General features: G+C 38.4%; 6 protein-coding genes and 1 non-coding gene across 7 annotated transcripts; 4 read left to right on the plus strand and 3 right to left on the minus strand.

Moving 5' to 3' along the window:
• Nucleotides 1-62: 62 nt before the first annotated feature.
• Nucleotides 63-135, minus strand: Skdi_15.trna18A. Its single transcript has one exon. It is a non-coding gene; the product is annotated as a tRNA-Ala (tRNA).
• Nucleotides 136-1,693: 1,558 nt separating this feature from the next.
• On the minus strand, nucleotides 1,694-6,943 carry SNF2 (SWI/SNF catalytic subunit SNF2; the record flags this gene model as incomplete). The annotated part of the gene is made up of 1 exon (XM_056231464.1): nucleotides 1,694-6,943. The coding sequence occupies one exon, from the start codon at nucleotides 6,941-6,943 to the stop codon at nucleotides 1,694-1,696; it is 5,250 nt and encodes a 1,749-aa protein (XP_056085280.1).
• An 898-nt stretch (nucleotides 6,944-7,841) lies between these two features.
• On the plus strand, nucleotides 7,842-12,266 carry YPK9 (putative acid anhydride hydrolase; the record flags this gene model as incomplete). The annotated part of the gene is made up of 1 exon (XM_056231465.1): nucleotides 7,842-12,266. One exon carries the CDS (start codon nucleotides 7,842-7,844, stop codon nucleotides 12,264-12,266), a length of 4,425 nt encoding a protein of 1,474 aa, XP_056085281.1.
• A 61-nt stretch (nucleotides 12,267-12,327) lies between these two features.
• On the minus strand, nucleotides 12,328-13,257 carry SKDI15G4290 (uncharacterized protein; the record flags this gene model as incomplete). The annotated part of the gene is made up of 1 exon (XM_056231466.1): nucleotides 12,328-13,257. The coding sequence occupies one exon, from the start codon at nucleotides 13,255-13,257 to the stop codon at nucleotides 12,328-12,330; it is 930 nt and encodes a 309-aa protein (XP_056085282.1).
• A 520-nt stretch (nucleotides 13,258-13,777) lies between these two features.
• Nucleotides 13,778-14,534, plus strand: RPS10A (40S ribosomal protein eS10; the record flags this gene model as incomplete). The annotated part of the gene is made up of 2 exons (XM_056231467.1): nucleotides 13,778-13,829; nucleotides 14,269-14,534. The coding sequence occupies 2 exons, from the start codon at nucleotides 13,778-13,780 to the stop codon at nucleotides 14,532-14,534; spliced, it is 318 nt and encodes a 105-aa protein (XP_056085283.1).
• A 494-nt stretch (nucleotides 14,535-15,028) lies between these two features.
• On the plus strand, nucleotides 15,029-15,640 carry RRS1 (ribosome biogenesis protein RRS1; the record flags this gene model as incomplete). Its single annotated transcript, XM_056231468.1, has 1 exon — nucleotides 15,029-15,640. One exon carries the CDS (start codon nucleotides 15,029-15,031, stop codon nucleotides 15,638-15,640), a length of 612 nt encoding a protein of 203 aa, XP_056085284.1.
• A 258-nt stretch (nucleotides 15,641-15,898) lies between these two features.
• On the plus strand, nucleotides 15,899-16,558 carry UAF30 (Uaf30p; the record flags this gene model as incomplete). Its single annotated transcript, XM_056231469.1, has 1 exon — nucleotides 15,899-16,558. One exon carries the CDS (start codon nucleotides 15,899-15,901, stop codon nucleotides 16,556-16,558), a length of 660 nt encoding a protein of 219 aa, XP_056085285.1.
• Nucleotides 16,559-16,640: the final 82 nt, after the last annotated feature.

Consider the following 16,640-nt stretch of genomic DNA (forward strand, 5'->3'; position numbering starts at 1 on the left):
AATAGGTATTTATATTTATGCAATAGATAAAAACCAATTTGGTGTGAATGAATAAAAATATATGGACGCAACCGGAATCGAACCGATGACCTCTTCCTTGCAAGGGAAGCGCGCTACCAACTGCGCCATGTGCCCTGATAATATAGTAGATTTCATTTTATTCGAAGGACTGAAATCGATATTTTTAAATACGTTATCTGTCACTTTTCTACCAAACACACCTGAAACAGTATTGTCCGGTAAAATCTTGTGACAATTGTTGGAAATTCAATTTGATAAGGTTAACAATACTATGTATACAGAATATACTAGAAGTTTTCCTCATGGACTTAGGAATCCACGAAAGGGAATCGAAAATTTTACATGATCTTTTTCATATTTCTTCCTTCATTATATGTGTCGTTATTCATTGATACTATTGTATATCGATCCTTGCGCTTCAGCTTCCACTAAATTCGATGAGTGTCCTGAATCTTATTTTACTGATTTGATTGTCTGCCTCATCTTCTTAACACCGTATATGATAATCTTCTAGTTACGTGTATGAATATATTAACCAGCTGTAGTAGTAATTGATGGATAGTTGATTATTTTCAACGATACCAATCAAGAAAAAAAGTAGGCCTTTCTCATTCTGTACATAAAAGAGGTATATAAAACACACGTCGATAGGTCATATTGAATATTCCAAAAATACTGGTAAATTTAGCAATTTAAAACAAGTTCAATGTAACGACTCATCGTTATATATAAACTCAGGGATGATGTCTAGTTAGCAGTTTTTTTAACGTAACTTACGCTCACTGATCAAACATCGGTTTATAATTCTTCGTCATGAAACAAATACTAGGTATATGCTTTTGGCATCCATACACGCAACTATAGTAAAAGTGAGAAATGTTCAGATTGTACATTAAAGTGCACATTCTATATGCTACATTGACATAGTATTTGTTGCAGAATGCATTCGCAAAAGACCTGTTCGTAGGGTTGGTGCAGTCTGGAATTAAAGACCTATTACTTGAATATTAATGTTAGTGTAAGTGTTAATCTTGTAGTAATATTAGGCATATGGAATATGCTAGAATTTCTCCTCGAGGACATGGGAATCGACAATACTAAATGAAGTTGCGAATATCACTCATTACCTTTGCTTTATATCCTTCCATTCATTGATCTTGTCACACTATCAATCCTTGCACACTTGTTTCCATTAAATGCACGGCTTCAGGATACGAAAAAAGTAAGGTACGAAAGATACTGTGAACTTTTCAATAACTTTTTTGGGAAATCCTGGATTGAAAGGAAGGGCTTTGGTACACTCTTATACATTACTGCTTTAGCCATTCTGGAATTTCTAATATTCTCTGCAATCATAAAATATTCTGTTCATACATTGGTTTATTAATCAAAGAACTTTCTCTTCGAAGAGTGGAAGGGGAAGTTGATTTTGTGAAATTCAAAATTTATATTTTGGTATGGCAACTTTTTTGTTGGCATGAACTCATACACATGCCCTATCAATTAAGGTGTTGTAAAATAATTATAATTTCGACGATAAATAACAGAATGAATTTAAAGCAGCTACGGGAACTTCTTTTTTAATAATGAGTTGAGAAGGACGGATAAAAAAAGCCGGTTATGTTTATTATTTACATAAAACCAATAAATATTTATACTAATAGAAAAATGGCTATATACTTGTTTCTGCCATGCTCGAATCCGCTTCATCTGTAGGAGCTTCTGCCATGCCTGAAGATACCATAGGAGGTAAGATCAGAGGATTAGTGGCGAACTGTTCATCAAATTCAGTAAAGGTGACTGGTGTTTCGTCATCTATTATTTCATGGTATTTTTTAATGACAACTTCTTCCAATTCCAAAGAGTCTTCATACACTATTGAACCCTCAGTGTTGTATATTCTGGCATTGGAGAATATTAAATGAAAATCTTGAAGGGTCTCTTTGAGGGAGCTATAAGCAAGCAATTCAATGTTTGTAATGATGTTCTCAAAAGCAACAGGGTACTTTATGATCAAATAATAATCGGGATATAGTACTTTAGAAGGTTTAACCAAAAAAATGTCGGAAAGTTTCCTTCCAGCTTCATTTTCATAATTAAGAGCAAAATCATATAATTTTCGAGCTTCCTTAGCAACTTTCTCTCTAATATCAATAGGACTGGTCACAGCAGATGTACGAACATAATCAAGGCCATTTCTTGCTTTTGGCGGTCTTCCGCGACCACGCCCACGTCCTCGTCCACGGCCCCGACCTCTTCCACGGCCTCTAGCTGACGTTCTTGCAGATTTAACAGATGTTTTGCCTGCAGTGTGCAGTTTTGAAATGTCCATAAAGCCCTCACTTGGCGAATTATCGCCAGTAACGGGGCTTGATTCAAGTGCTGGCGGATCAGAGTTTTCAGAAGGTTCAAGCTTGACCTTCTTAGGTCTTCCACGCGGTCTGCCGGCTTTCCTCTTTTTCAATGAAACGTCATCATCGTTCATGATCAGATCTGTACTCACGTGATCTTCGATTGAATCATGACTATTTTTGGCTTCCCCATTCTCAACATCAACGTAATCGCCCTTAATATCAAGATCCTCATCAGCTGTCTCACTTTGGTCTTCGTTTTTTAATTTTTGTTTCCTTGCTCTCTTGTTACTTTTTTCATCATCGCTAACTTCAAATTGTCTTAACCATTGTTCCTCAGACACATTATCGTTATAAGTTGCCGTCTTACGTTCTCTTGCGCCCCTTCCATTGTAAACTGCAGACTTTTCTGATTCTTCACGCTTAAGTTCAGCACCAATATCTCTACTGTAAATATCAGGCAATTCACTTTTTTCCAGAAGACGGCTCTTCACTCCTAATTCTTTCTCCTTCTTTGATCTATCTTCGTCCATTTTGGCAAGGACAACCATTTCATCATCGTTTCTAGCAAGCAGTTCATTAATCTCCGAATCTTTCAACTCCTCTTCTTCTTCAACACCAGATTCTCTTTTCTTTCTACGTTCTTCTTCAGCGTCCAACAAAGATCTAAGTAAAGCTTCTTGTTCCTCTGATGTAGATTTATTGTCAAATTTGCCCGCTTGAATGACTTTACCATCTATATCTAACTTCTTATAAGCTCTCTCTAGAATGACTTCCTCTACAGAGTTCGTTGTGATCAACCTTAAAATTCTGACTTCGTTTTTTTGACCTATTCTATGGGCCCTATCCTGCGCTTGCAAATCTTGATGTGGATTCCAATCAGTATCAAAAATAATGACAGTATCTGCAGTTTGCAAGTTTAAACCAAGACCACCTGCTCTTGTAGACAGGATAAAACACAGATATTCCGAACCCGGTGCGTTAAATAGGCGTAACAATTCGCTACGCTCATCAGATTTCGTATGTCCATCCAGTCTTAAATACTTGATATTGATGTACCTCAAGAAATCTTCCATGATGTCCATAATTTGGGTCATTTGAAAAAAAATCAAAACCCTATGTCCTGTTACTTTAAGCTTAGGCAAGATTCTATCCAACAGTTCAAATTTGCCGGCTACACGCCATATGTCATCATTTGTTTCCCTTGTAGGATTGATTTGATCTTCAACTTCTTCGAAAACAAAAGGGTGGTTACAAATTTTCTTCAATTGCATAATTTGATTATTGAAGCCTCTTAGGCCAACCATTTTCTTGTTGTTTTGATCGCCGATGAAAAGGCGACGATATTTCAACATCTGTTGATACATGATTTGTTGCAAAGCACTCATCTTACACTTCACTACTTTTTCGACTTTATCCGGTAATTCTTTTTCCACATCTTTTTTTAAACGACGCAATAAGAAGGGCCTCAAGACTTTATGCAATCTTCTGATCACCAGAAGCGTTTCTTCTTCACTCAGTTCAATTTTATCTTGTCCACCGGTATTGGCAAAGGGAGTATTGAACCATTCATCGAAGGATTTCACGGAGTTGAAAATTTTTGGTAGTACAAAATTTAGTAAAGCCCACAATTCCGGTAGATTATTCTGTAAAGGTGTACCAGTCAAAATTAATCTATAATCTGCGTGGTAATGTGTGTTCAAAGTCAAGGAAAGTTTGGATTGTGCATTTTTCATTCTGTGTCCTTCGTCAATAATCATATGAACCCACTTAACCTTAGATAGTAGGGCTCTTTCCTTGATAATATATTCGAAAGTTGTCAAAACTACATCAAATTCGCCCGCTCTAATCAGGGCTTGTTTAGCCTTTCTTTCATTTGGCGAACCTTTGAAAGATATAGCTCTTAAAGATGGAGCCCATTTGGCAAATTCGCTGCTCCAGTTCGACAATGTAGATAAAGGAACAATAACCAGATATGGTCCACGAATATTCTTCATTTCATATAAATACGTGAGTAACGAAATGGTTTGGATAGTCTTACCGAGTCCCATTTCGTCTGCTAATATACCATTCAAATGGTTATTGAAAAGTGAAACCATCCATTGTAAACCTTTGATTTGGTAGTCCTTTAGTGTACCACCAACCAAGACTGAAGGTTGCTTTTTAATATCTTCCTTAATTCTATGTGCAACATTGTAGTAATCGGCATTGAGAGCATCATCGTCCTCATCGTACTCTTCATCTTTCATCTTGGGCACCATAGATAAGTCCTCCACCTCTTCCGATGTTTCCTTTATATGAGAATCAATCATTTCTTTAGTATATTTTTGTTGATCCTTCACTGCTCTTGTTAAGGAATCTAAAAATGCGTTCGTTTGCCTCAATAAATGTGTAATTCTTGTATCTTTAGTTTGGTCTAATAACTTTATGTATGCTTCTTCATCATTTGCCTTCAACGCCTGTAAACGTTCTTTAGCCTTTCTTTCAGCTCTTTTTTGTTCGTCTCTTTCTAAATTAGCGTGAGTGGCGATAAATCTATGACCAAACTTCAACCTTTTATTCTTTTTATCTTGTCTTTTATTATATTGATTAATAGCAGATCTATTCATCAGTTTCAATTTTGTGGCTGCTTCAATCTTTTTCCTTTCCAATCTTAGTAATTCATGGCTCTTATATAGTTGATTCGTTAGCAATGCGTCTTGCACGTTGACATTTCTTATTTTAGAAAGAAAATTTGGATGAGTATTAGTCAGTAAAGAATTTTGATGCCATTCAAATTGCAACACATGACCTCTTACGGCTTTTTGCAGCGGTAACAATTGTAATGCATAATAATCATAGAGTGCATTTTCTTTTAATGGTTCCGCACAATCATCATCCAATAGCTTATCCAAACAGTCATTCACCGTAGTATCAAGGTTTAGCGCTATTAAAGTCTGGTAGATATCAGTAGCAGTGTGTGTATCAATACCAACAGGAAGAACACCAGGCTCAATCGTAAATTTCGTATGGTCAGAATTAGCCAATAATGTCTGATAATCAATGCTATTATGAAAGATATTAGGTGCCGTGAAGGAATCCACCATCATGTCAGGGTCATCTATATCTACCACTTTTATACCTTCTTTATACTGTTCTAGCAGAACATTCAAAGGAACAGGCTTCTGTGGTTTTGGGGGTTTATTGCTACTGGAAATGGTTTTAGGTTCTTTTGGCATGGTCTCGTTTTCTTCTTTCTTCGAATCAGTTTGCATCATTGGAGTACCGCTTACGCTTTTCACATTTTTATCGAGTACGCTAGTTACATCATGTTTATGAGAGGGGCCCACAGATGAAGCAGAGACAACGCCTTCATCCTTATTTTCCATATGTGCATTTTTTGCCACTCCAGACACGTGTTGGTCAGGGTTTGCGTCATTACGTTCGTAGTTGACAGCGGACTGCTGCGTGTCATTGCTCTTGCCATGGGTTATCTGGTTGATTTGACCTACAGGCTGCCTCTTTTTAGCAAACTCACTCAAAGATAACAGCATTCTTTTGAAATCAGGGGGGTGATTGATGGATTTTTGAATGACGGCTTGAAACTCGAGTGGAATAGTTTTTCTGTTCACTAAGCATTTCAAAGATGTGATTTGAGCCTTTAGCAGCTCCGATTGCTCGGCAGTAAACATTGTCATGGGTAATCTTCTCCCCTGTTGTGGCCGTGCTTGAGCTTGTTGGGCCTGGTGCGCTTGTTGCGCTTGTTGCGCTTGTTGCGCTTGTTGTGCTTGTTGTGCTTGTTGTGCTTGTTGTGCTTGTTGTGCTTGTTGTGCTTGTTGTGCTTGTTGTGCTTGTTGTGCTTGTTGTACTTGTTGTGCTTGTTGTGCTTGTTGTACTTGTTGTGCTTGTTGTGCTTGTTGTACTTGTTGTACTTGTTGTACTTGTTGTGCTTGTTGGAATTGTGCCTGCTGAGGTATCGGGGAATTTATCTGCGAGCCTGCAATCGCGTTTAAGTCCTGCATATTATGATCCTGCGGCGATTGATTTTGATGGTGCGATTCGGCTGTATTAAGGTTATATCCATCATGGATAGAGTTATCGGATCTCTCTACAACATTTTCCGCTTTATTCCCTGTCCGTGGTGAAAACTTTGTTGCATTTAATGAACCAACCGAGGATTGTCGCTGAGGTGGTATGTTGTTATTATTACCACTACCATTCAGTGGCATCTGTGCGTGCATGATGGGTGTCTGATGTGTAGTACTGTTGAAAGCCTCATTGCCATTCATATGCATATTCGAAGTTAAATTTGGAGAAGCGGAAGCAGAAATGTGCGAAGAAGTATTATTGAGCAATTCAGGTTGATCTGAAGAATTTGACGCTATGTTTTGCTGAGATACTGAGATGCCTTGCTGCTGACGTTGCATTTGTAATTCTTGTCGTTGTTTGGCAGCAAATTGCAGCACTTTAGTCAGATAAATAAACTCTGGTACACTTGGGGCATTCATCCCGTGCTCATTTCTCAAATGTTGCCATCTCAAATAGCAGCGATTAACTTCCTCGTTGCTAAATTGGCGCTGTGGTATGTTCATGGCAAATTATCAGTTGAACCGTGAAAATAACAGAGTCACGATCTAGACAAAGCAGCAGAACAAGTAACCCGCGAGATGAGATAAGTGAAAAACAGCGTAATTACTGCTTTCTATAACTTCTTTTGTTTATTCAAACTCCGGAAACTGCTTCACCTCTTGATTTCCAGTAAACCATCTCGGATGGCCCCGTTTCGTTAATCACTTTGTTGATATTGGTCTTCAAAACGCGATTTTCAAAAATTCAAATCATTAAAAACGGAAAACGAAAAACGGGTAACGAGCAAACGTCGATTCTACGGCGGCTATTTTTGTTTGACGCCAAGGGAACGTCCACGCAACCATTTGTCTATAAAGGCACTATGGTTAACTAATAACGATAGAACATATCCACCAGAATATACGCAATAGAAATATTGAGCTCCCGTTCAATTTTGCGTCTCTTTTTTTTTCAATGGGATGTTGCGTTCCAGCACTCGTATAAGCCTACACAACAATTGTAAATCGTATCCTTATTCTATTCTAGAACAAAGAGGTATGAGACAGAAAAAGTGTCGCATAATCAACAATTAAAACACCTGGACCATCGTTGGATGAACTTGTAGTACTTTCTCGTTTGTATATTTATATAACTAACGCAGCCGCGTCCAAAAGGGGGAGGTATGGGTAGAAAGGAAGTAGGAAATGAAAAAACTGGAAAGCAAGAAAAAGAATAGTGCTTAAAAAAAAAAGGAAAAAAGGAAAAAAGGGCAAGAGAGGACAATAAGACCATACGGTTGGAATTGCTAGAACTGTGAAATTTCCCTTAATTAAACATATCACAGTAGTTAGTTGAGATAATTTTGAAATAGGAAAAAGAACTGGAAACCAACGAATAACCTTGCATATATATGTTTCAATGATGGATATTCCTTCCTCAGATACAAATTCTAATGGTCAAAGGATCGATAGGGATCGAAGAAACCCGAGGGCTTCCTTCTCTTCTACAGCGACCACTTCTACGGCAACGACGTTGACTTCGGCCATGGTCTTGGACCAGAACAATTCAGAGCCGTATGCAGGCGCAACATTCGAAGCTGTGCCAAGCTCCATCGTATCATTCCACCACCCACATTCTTTTCAATCAAGCAACCTTCTGAGTCCGCGTTTGTCGGAAAACCTGGGAAACCTCGAGCAAAGAGGTCGCCGGTTGACTGAATCAGACCCTCTAGTGCTATCCTCGGCTGGACAATCAAGAAGCTCTTCTAGAAACCCCTCTCATTTTCGATTTTTTACTCAAGAACAAATATCTAACGCTGAAGGTGCTTCTACATTAGAGAATACAGACTATGATACAGTATGGGATGCCGCCCCTGCCTATGAACAGGATAGAATCTATGGTACCGGTCCATCCTCCAGACGCTCTTCCATGCGAAGTTTTTCCAGAGGTTCATCCATCTCAAATGCAAAATCTTATAGGTCCTTCAGTAGAAGGGGCCGCTCTGGTTCAAGAGCTCCGCAGATATCAGCGGAAAATCCCGACGCTGGATCCGTTTATCATTCCACCACGCATTCGTCTTCCAGTTTATCGAGATATACCACTAGAGAAAGGATTCCCATTGAATTAGAAAGTCAAACGGATGAAATCTTGGAAGACAGATCCTCCACACATTCCTTAGAATCCTCGAATAGTAGGCGATCTTCAAGCGAAAACAACAGGGGAAGTGTTTCTGGTCATGATGACGTTCATAATCAACATAGCGAATATTTGAAACCTGATTACCATGAAAAATTTTATCCTCAGTATGTGCCTGACCTACATTATCAAAGGTTTTACATTGCGGAAGAGGACTTGGTGATTGGTATCGCCGCTTACGAAACCTCCAAATTCTGGCACATTATTTACAACCTATGCTGTCTATTGTCTTTTGGTTTAGTCTACCTTTTCATGCGATGGCTTCCCCATCTGAGGGTGCGATTTTACGGCGTAAAGGTACCCCTAGCTAAGGCAGAATGGGTTGTGATAGAAAATGAATTTGGCGAATTTACCATACAACCGATTGATAGACAGTGGTATAATAGACCAATAAGCACAGTGCTACCTTTTGAAAACTACTCTAATCCGCTAGACGAAAACAATTATATGTCTTTTAGTCACCATCATGCCAATGAAGTCAATCCGAATATACCCATCTTAATTACCTTTGAATACAGATATATCAAGTTCATATATTCGCCGCTCGATGACCTGTTTAAGACTAACAATAATTGGACAGACCCTGATTGGGTGGATTTAAGTACTATGTCGAATGGGCTGACTAAGGGTGTACAAGAAGATAGAGAACTCGCATTTGGTAAAAACCAAATCAATTTAAGGATGAAGACTACTTCAGAAGTTCTATTTAACGAAGTGTTGCATCCGTTTTACGTCTTTCAAGTGTTTTCCATAGTGCTGTGGGGAATAGACGAATACTATTACTACGCCGCATGTATTTTTTTGATTTCTGTGCTGTCTATTTTTGATTCATTGAATGAACAGAAGAAGATATCCAGGAATCTGGCTGAAATGTCGCACTTCCATTGTGATGTTCGTGTCTTAAGAGATAAATTCTGGACAAGCATCAGCTCATCCGAATTGGTGCCAGGGGATGTATATGAAGTATCAGATCCAAATATAACAATTTTGCCTTGTGATTCAATTCTTTTATCCAGCGATTGTATAGTCAACGAGTCCATGCTAACAGGTGAATCTGTGCCCGTTTCGAAATTCTCCGCCACACAGGAGACAATGTATCAATTGTGTGATGACTTCCAAAGTACTCAGATATCGAGTTTCGTTTCCAAATCCTTTTTGTATAATGGTACGAATATAATAAGAGCTAGGATTGCCCCAGGACAAACTGCTGCTTTAGCAATGGTTGTAAGAACAGGATTTTCAACAACAAAGGGTTCTTTGGTTCGTTCCATGGTATTTCCTAAACCGACTGGCTTCAAATTTTATAGGGATTCCTTCAAATATATTGGCTTCATGTCCCTCATTGCCATTTTTGGTTTTTGCATTAGCTGCATTCAGTTTGTTAAACTTGGTTTAGATAGGAGAACAATGATATTAAGAGCTTTAGATATCATAACAATAGTAGTGCCACCAGCTCTGCCAGCCACCTTAACCATTGGTACGAATTTTGCTTTAAGCAGATTGAAGGAAAAAGGGATATTTTGTATTTCTCCAACAAGGCTTAACATTGGTGGCAAAATCGATGTTATGTGTTTTGACAAAACTGGGACACTTACAGAAGATGGACTAGACGTGTTAGGGATCCAAATATCGCATGCAGCTGGAGTAGGAGGTCAGAAGTTCGGGCAATTATTGAGCGATGTTCGCCAAGTATTTCCCAAGTTTTCCTTAAACGATTGTAGTTCTCCGCTAGATTTTAAATCCAGGAACTTTTTCATGTCACTATTAACATGTCATTCATTGAGGTCCGTCGACGGGAAGCTACTTGGTGATCCGTTAGACTTCAAAATGTTTCAATTTACCGGCTGGTCATTTGAAGAGGACTTCCAAAAGCACACATTTCATTCGTTATATGACGAAAGACATGAAGGAGATATTTTTCCAGAAAATTCCGATATTATTCCTGCGGTAGTTCACCCCGATGGTAATAATCCGGAAAATACGTTTACTGATAATGATCCTAATAATTTTCTGGGGGTTGTGAGAAGCTTTGAATTTTTGTCTGAATTGAGGCGCATGAGCGTTATTGTTAAAACAAATAATGAAGATGTATATTGGTCGTTTACTAAAGGTGCGCCAGAAGTGATTTCTGAAATATGTAATAAATCAACTTTACCGGCCGATTTCGAAGAAGTACTACGTGGCTACACTCATAATGGCTATAGAGTCATTGCATGTGCTGGGAAAACCTTACCAAAAAGAACCTGGTTATATTCTCAGAAAGTATCTAGGGAAGATGTTGAATCAAATTTGGAATTTTTAGGTTTCATTATATTCCAAAATAAATTGAAGAAGGAAACTTCAAAAACTCTAAAAAATTTGGAAGATGCGAATATCAGGACGATAATGTGTACAGGTGATAACATACTTACTGCTATTTCTGTAGGTAGAGAGGCAGGTCTGATACAATGCTCCCGTGTTTATGTTCCATCTATTAATGATACACCTTTACCTGGCGAGACTATAATAATATGGAGAGATGTCAATGAACCTGACAACATTTTGGATACGAAGACTCTGAAGCCTGTTAGTGTGGGCAATAATGTCGAGAGTCTGTATGGAAATGATTATACTCTCGCAGTTAGTGGTGACGTTTTTAGATTACTGTTCAGAGATGAAAATGAGATACCTGAATCGTATTTAAACGAAATTTTGTTGAATTCATCCATATATGCAAGAATGTCACCCGATGAAAAACATGAACTAATGATACAATTGCAGAAACTGGATTATACGGTTGGTTTCTGTGGTGACGGTGCAAATGATTGCGGTGCTTTGAAGGCAGCAGATGTGGGTATTTCTCTCTCAGAAGCGGAAGCGTCGGTTGCCGCTCCGTTCACTTCAAAGATATTCAATATTAGCTGCGTACTTGATGTCATCAGAGAAGGTCGTGCTGCGTTAGTCACATCTTTTGCATGCTTTCAATACATGAGTTTGTATTCAGCCATACAATTCATTACTATTACTATACTCTACAGTCGTGGTTCTAATCTGGGGGATTTCCAATTCTTGTACATTGATTTGTTATTAATTGTTCCAATCGCAATTTGCATGTCTTGGTCCAAATCCTATGAAAAGATAGCTAAAAAGAGGCCATCAGCCAACCTAGTTTCGCCTAAGATCTTGGTTCCCCTTTTGGTCAGTGTACTTTTAGTTTTCTTATTCCAATTAATTCCATGGTTAATCGTGCAAAAGATGAGTTGGTACATCAAACCCATCGTTGGGGGTGACGATGCGGTGCAGTCTTCAGATAATACTGTTTTATTCTTTGTCTCGAACTTCCAATATATTCTGACTGCTATAGTCCTATCCGTTGGGCCACCATACAGAGAACCAATGTCAAAGAATTTTGAATTCATCGTAGATATTGTGGCCTCTATTTTTGTGAGTATGTTATTAATGACTCTGAATCCGGAATCGTACTTTGGTGAGAAATTACAATTGACCCCTGTATCCAGTAAGTTCACCATATTTATCATTGTATGGGTGATACTAAATTATTACGCTCAACTGTATATACCGCCATCGACAAAAGGTTGGTTGAAGAAGAAAAAGAGTAGTAAAAAGTATAAACTACTAATACAAGAACAAGAGAAACTAACAGACGTTTAAAGCAAAAGTTATTTATGTATAGATGTGTATAAATACTATTTTCTATAGTAAAGCAATGCTACTATCTAGATGCATTTCTCATTGAAAGAAAGCAGTTCCACACAACCCCGACAGAAGAGCTGAATGGCGCTTGAAAATCTCTTGGCATCACCAGAAAATTAATGAATTGCATCATTGGCCATACCAGGTAATTGCAACCAAGCGTCGATATGTATAGTCTTCGAATTTTCTTACTAAAGGTGTTCTTATCACCTCTTTCCATCACATAATTCGAAAACATGAAGAAATAATAAAGAGATACAGGCGAATAGAGCAGTTGGTCAGAAAGCACCCTCTCGAAAACCTGTACCACTGTAGGATCTTCAGTGTAGAAGAAATTCAAGAATTTATACCAAGGAGCTTGGAAAAATGATATGAAAAACCCCCAGAACATGAAACACCCCCATCTGAAGAAGTCAAATGTGTCTGTCTTGAAATTTACTGGTGACGTATCAAGCTCAGGATTTTCGTCGTTCTCTGCGTAGGAACTATGTTCTGAGGTGAAATCGTTGAAGATGGATAGTTCATCGCTTTCATAGCCCCCATCATTTTCTATATCAGGGCTGTCTTGAGCATGATGGAAGGCTTCGTTGAGTATTTGTGATATAGGATCCACGTCATAAGAGTAAAAGCAAGCTATGCTTTGTGCCAGTAGATCGGATATGCCAAATAGAAGAATGTTTGTGCATAGCGTTGCGAAAACGGCTGATCTAGCATACAACTGTCTATAATGACCAGTATATTTCCATAGACTAGTGACCCATATTACCAACAGAAACCAGTGTGTAAGCGTTATGCGTTGTATTCGCATGTTCATCAAAGTTTTGAATGTGGCTGCAATCCTTCTCACCCAAGACCCTAAAATAGCTCGCTCATGTCGGTCATCGGTTATGACATTGTCATTATCATAGTGTACAACAATTTGATCTCTGCCAAACAGTTGAAGAGGCATCTGCCGAAGCAAAAAAATTCCTAGAATAGTGATTTGTGCTAACGCTATCCCTTCCTCCCGATGCTTCTAGTGCAAACACTCTTTCCTTAAAGATTCCCCGATAGGCTATGTTAAAGGCAACATTTAATCGACATTAAAAGTTTTTACTGTTTTTACATTCCTGCACCAGAACATATTGATACTGTTTGGGTGTTTTGTAATGTTTTTTTTTCGTGGATTCTAGAAAAGTATTTGTAACATTTTTCAAGTTGTGCATCTTTCCGTTTGTGCGCGTGCGTTTGAATTCCCTTCAGCTCCCTTGCATCCTTACCCACAGTGCTTCTGGTATGGGGGCGAGAATGGTACGGGACGTGGTCGGTAGGAGAGAGTGTATCTGGTAGCTCACGCCTAATTTGCAAAACAATCAATTAACGGCATGCAGGTTAGATTAAGCATCAATTTTGAAGTTGGGACTTTTAGGCTGGGTTAGGAAGGTCGAGAAGCAAAGTTTAGCAAGAACAGTACAAACCAAGTAGCCAAGATGTTGATGCCAAAGCAAGACAGAAACAAGATCCACCAATACTTATTCCAAGGTATGTTTTAGAATAAAATTTATAGAAACTATGGAGATACAGGGAAAATCAAGATCGAGATTAGTTATACATATGTGAAATGACAGGGTTGCGCATATGCACACACATGTACGCCCATGTATATCCAGTGAAAGCCACAGTTTTTTTCTTTAGAAAGGTGCTAGCGAGTTAAGTTTTTTCCTTCCAGAACCTTGCAGACTACATCATTTGAAATATAACACAATGTGGAGTTCCTTGGAGACGCCCGGCGTGTTAATATTGGGAGAAATGAGTTTAGTTCAGAAGATTATAGCACTGCGATTGTTGGCGGAAAACCCCCTTGATCCTCATACCCGCGTAGCCACGAGTTCGTCTGAATAAGTTTTTTACTAACAAATTTAAATGTTACTGGGGAAATGTAAGCTTCATTTCTTTCCCAAAATGTTTTCTCTTTATACAGAAGGTGTTGTTGTCGCTAAGAAAGATTTCAACCAAGCCAAACACGAAGAAATTGACACCAAGAACTTGTATGTCATCAAGGCTTTGCAATCCTTGACTTCCAAGGGCTATGTCAAGACTCAATTCTCATGGCAATACTACTACTACACCTTAACTGAAGAAGGTGTTGAATACTTGAGAGAGTACTTGAACTTGCCAGAACACATTGTTCCAGGTACTTACATTCAAGAAAGAAACCCAACTCAAAGACCACAAAGAAGATATTAAGAAATCCGTAAGTCCAATTGAATTTTCTTTTTTGTAACATTCTTCTGGTTCTATATATCTAGGTTTATACTTTGATGTGTTGTATTTTCAATTACATTGAACTTATGTATTTTTTTTAATTAATAAAGTGAAATCAAATCAAAGTCATGTGTGATATGCGCGAGCTGAATGCATTGTGGGGGCTTCATTAACGGCGAACACCCTAATAGCCGGCGCATATTACCGCGCATGGAAGTGAGATCTGTAATCTCCAGAATCTGGAGAGTGCGCAGTTTTAATATTTATTAGTGGCACCTCATCTGCTTTCTAATGTCGGGATAGATACTTTTTCCTTATCCGCTTCGCGATCACCCTGCGCATAAAAATTTTTTCAGGCGATGAGATGAGCCTTTGACATAATGTGTGTTAAATGGCAAGAGAGCGCTTTTCCATTAACATTCATATCGTTATCTGAGCTACACATCCAGATAGCACATACGTATTTGCCACTTTCGATGTCAGCAGAAGATTACAAGAATTTACCAGTGACTGTTGAAAAACCTATCCCAGTTGTATATGACTTGGGTAACTTGGCAGCTTTCGACAGCAACATTTTGGATAAAAATGATTTAGACTCTTCGAATGCTAAGCGTGAAGAAAAAATAAAGAGCCTTACTCGTGACAATGTTCAGCTACTGATCAATCAGCTATTATCTTTACCTATGAAGTCAACAACGGAGTCTGCAGGTGGGACTAGCGGACAAAGTTCTGTAATGACGTTACTGCAGCTTCCTAATGCCACCACCGAGCTACCAAGAGAAAAACCATTACCGAAGGTTAAAGCTATGACCAAATGGCAGAAGTTTGCAGCTAAGAAGGGTATCAAACCAAAGGAGAGAGCAGGTAAGATGGTTTATGATGAAGCATCTGGCGAATGGGTTCCAAAATGGGGTTACAAAGGTGCAAATAAGAAGTTAGATGATCAATGGCTAGTTGAAGTAGATGATAAAGTAAAAGGGACGGACAATGAATTGATTGACCCAAGAACATTGAATAGGGCGGAGAGGAAACGGTTGGTCAAAAAGAATGAAAAACAACAAAAAAGAAATTTGAAGAATGCTTTATGAGAGTAAAGGTGTTGTTTACTTCTGCGTGTTTCTCAAACAACCCGGTAATCCTTTTGGAGCTATAGCATAACCTCATACGTATGTATCCTTACATCTGAATTATTTTTAAATAAAACTGTAAATTAGAAAAATATCAAAATTCCGTTTTACATCTCGAAGTATTTTTTCGCTGATTTGCATAAACAAAGATTGTATCGAAATAGGTGTCAACTTCACAGGTGTCTAGGCGTTCGCTAGCAGTTTTCTTTTTGATAAATCATGGCTGAGTTAGACCAATATGCTATAATGATTGATATCGTTCTCTCTGATATGGATTTGAAAACGGTAACGACAAAAAAAGTTAGGATGGCTTTAAAAGAAGCGTTTGCGATTGACTTGGAGTCACAAAGCAAACCCATTAATGAGTTAATTAGAATGCATTTGCAACTTGTAAAAGGAGGGCCGTCTTTGAAAAGATCTCTTGAAGATGTACTAAGGGAAAATGCTACTTTGGCGATGAAACTCACAAAGGAAGTAAGTATAAACAAACCATCAACGGAGGAAGAAGAGGAGAAGAATGGTGATGGAATCAAGGATGCTGATGACTTGAGGACAAAAACTACAGTTAACAAGTCGCCTATCTCAACACGACAAGTTATATTGTCAAAATCATTAGCGAATTTACTGGGGGAACCCCGATTAACAAGAACCGATGTTGTACGACAAGTTTGGGCATATATCAAAGAGCACGATTTGCAGAACCCGAAGAACAGGAAAGAAATATTGTGCGACGAAAAACTGGAGTTGATATTTGGTAAACGTACTGATATGTTCAAGATGCATAAAATTTTGGTTAACCATATGACGGACCCTTCTAAAACAACCGATAATTCGTCTCCAGCGAAGGCAGTCAGCAATCCGATGCAGAAAAACATCTGAACGATGAAGATTAGATTATTTTCGGGGCACCTGAAATTGTCTATCTACAATAGCACCTAAAAAAATAAAAGCCTTTATCAGT

Source organism: Saccharomyces kudriavzevii, assembly GCF_947243775.1.
Source record: "Saccharomyces kudriavzevii IFO 1802 strain IFO1802 genome assembly, chromosome: 15".
Lineage (NCBI taxonomy): Eukaryota > Fungi > Ascomycota > Saccharomycetes > Saccharomycetales > Saccharomycetaceae > Saccharomyces > Saccharomyces kudriavzevii.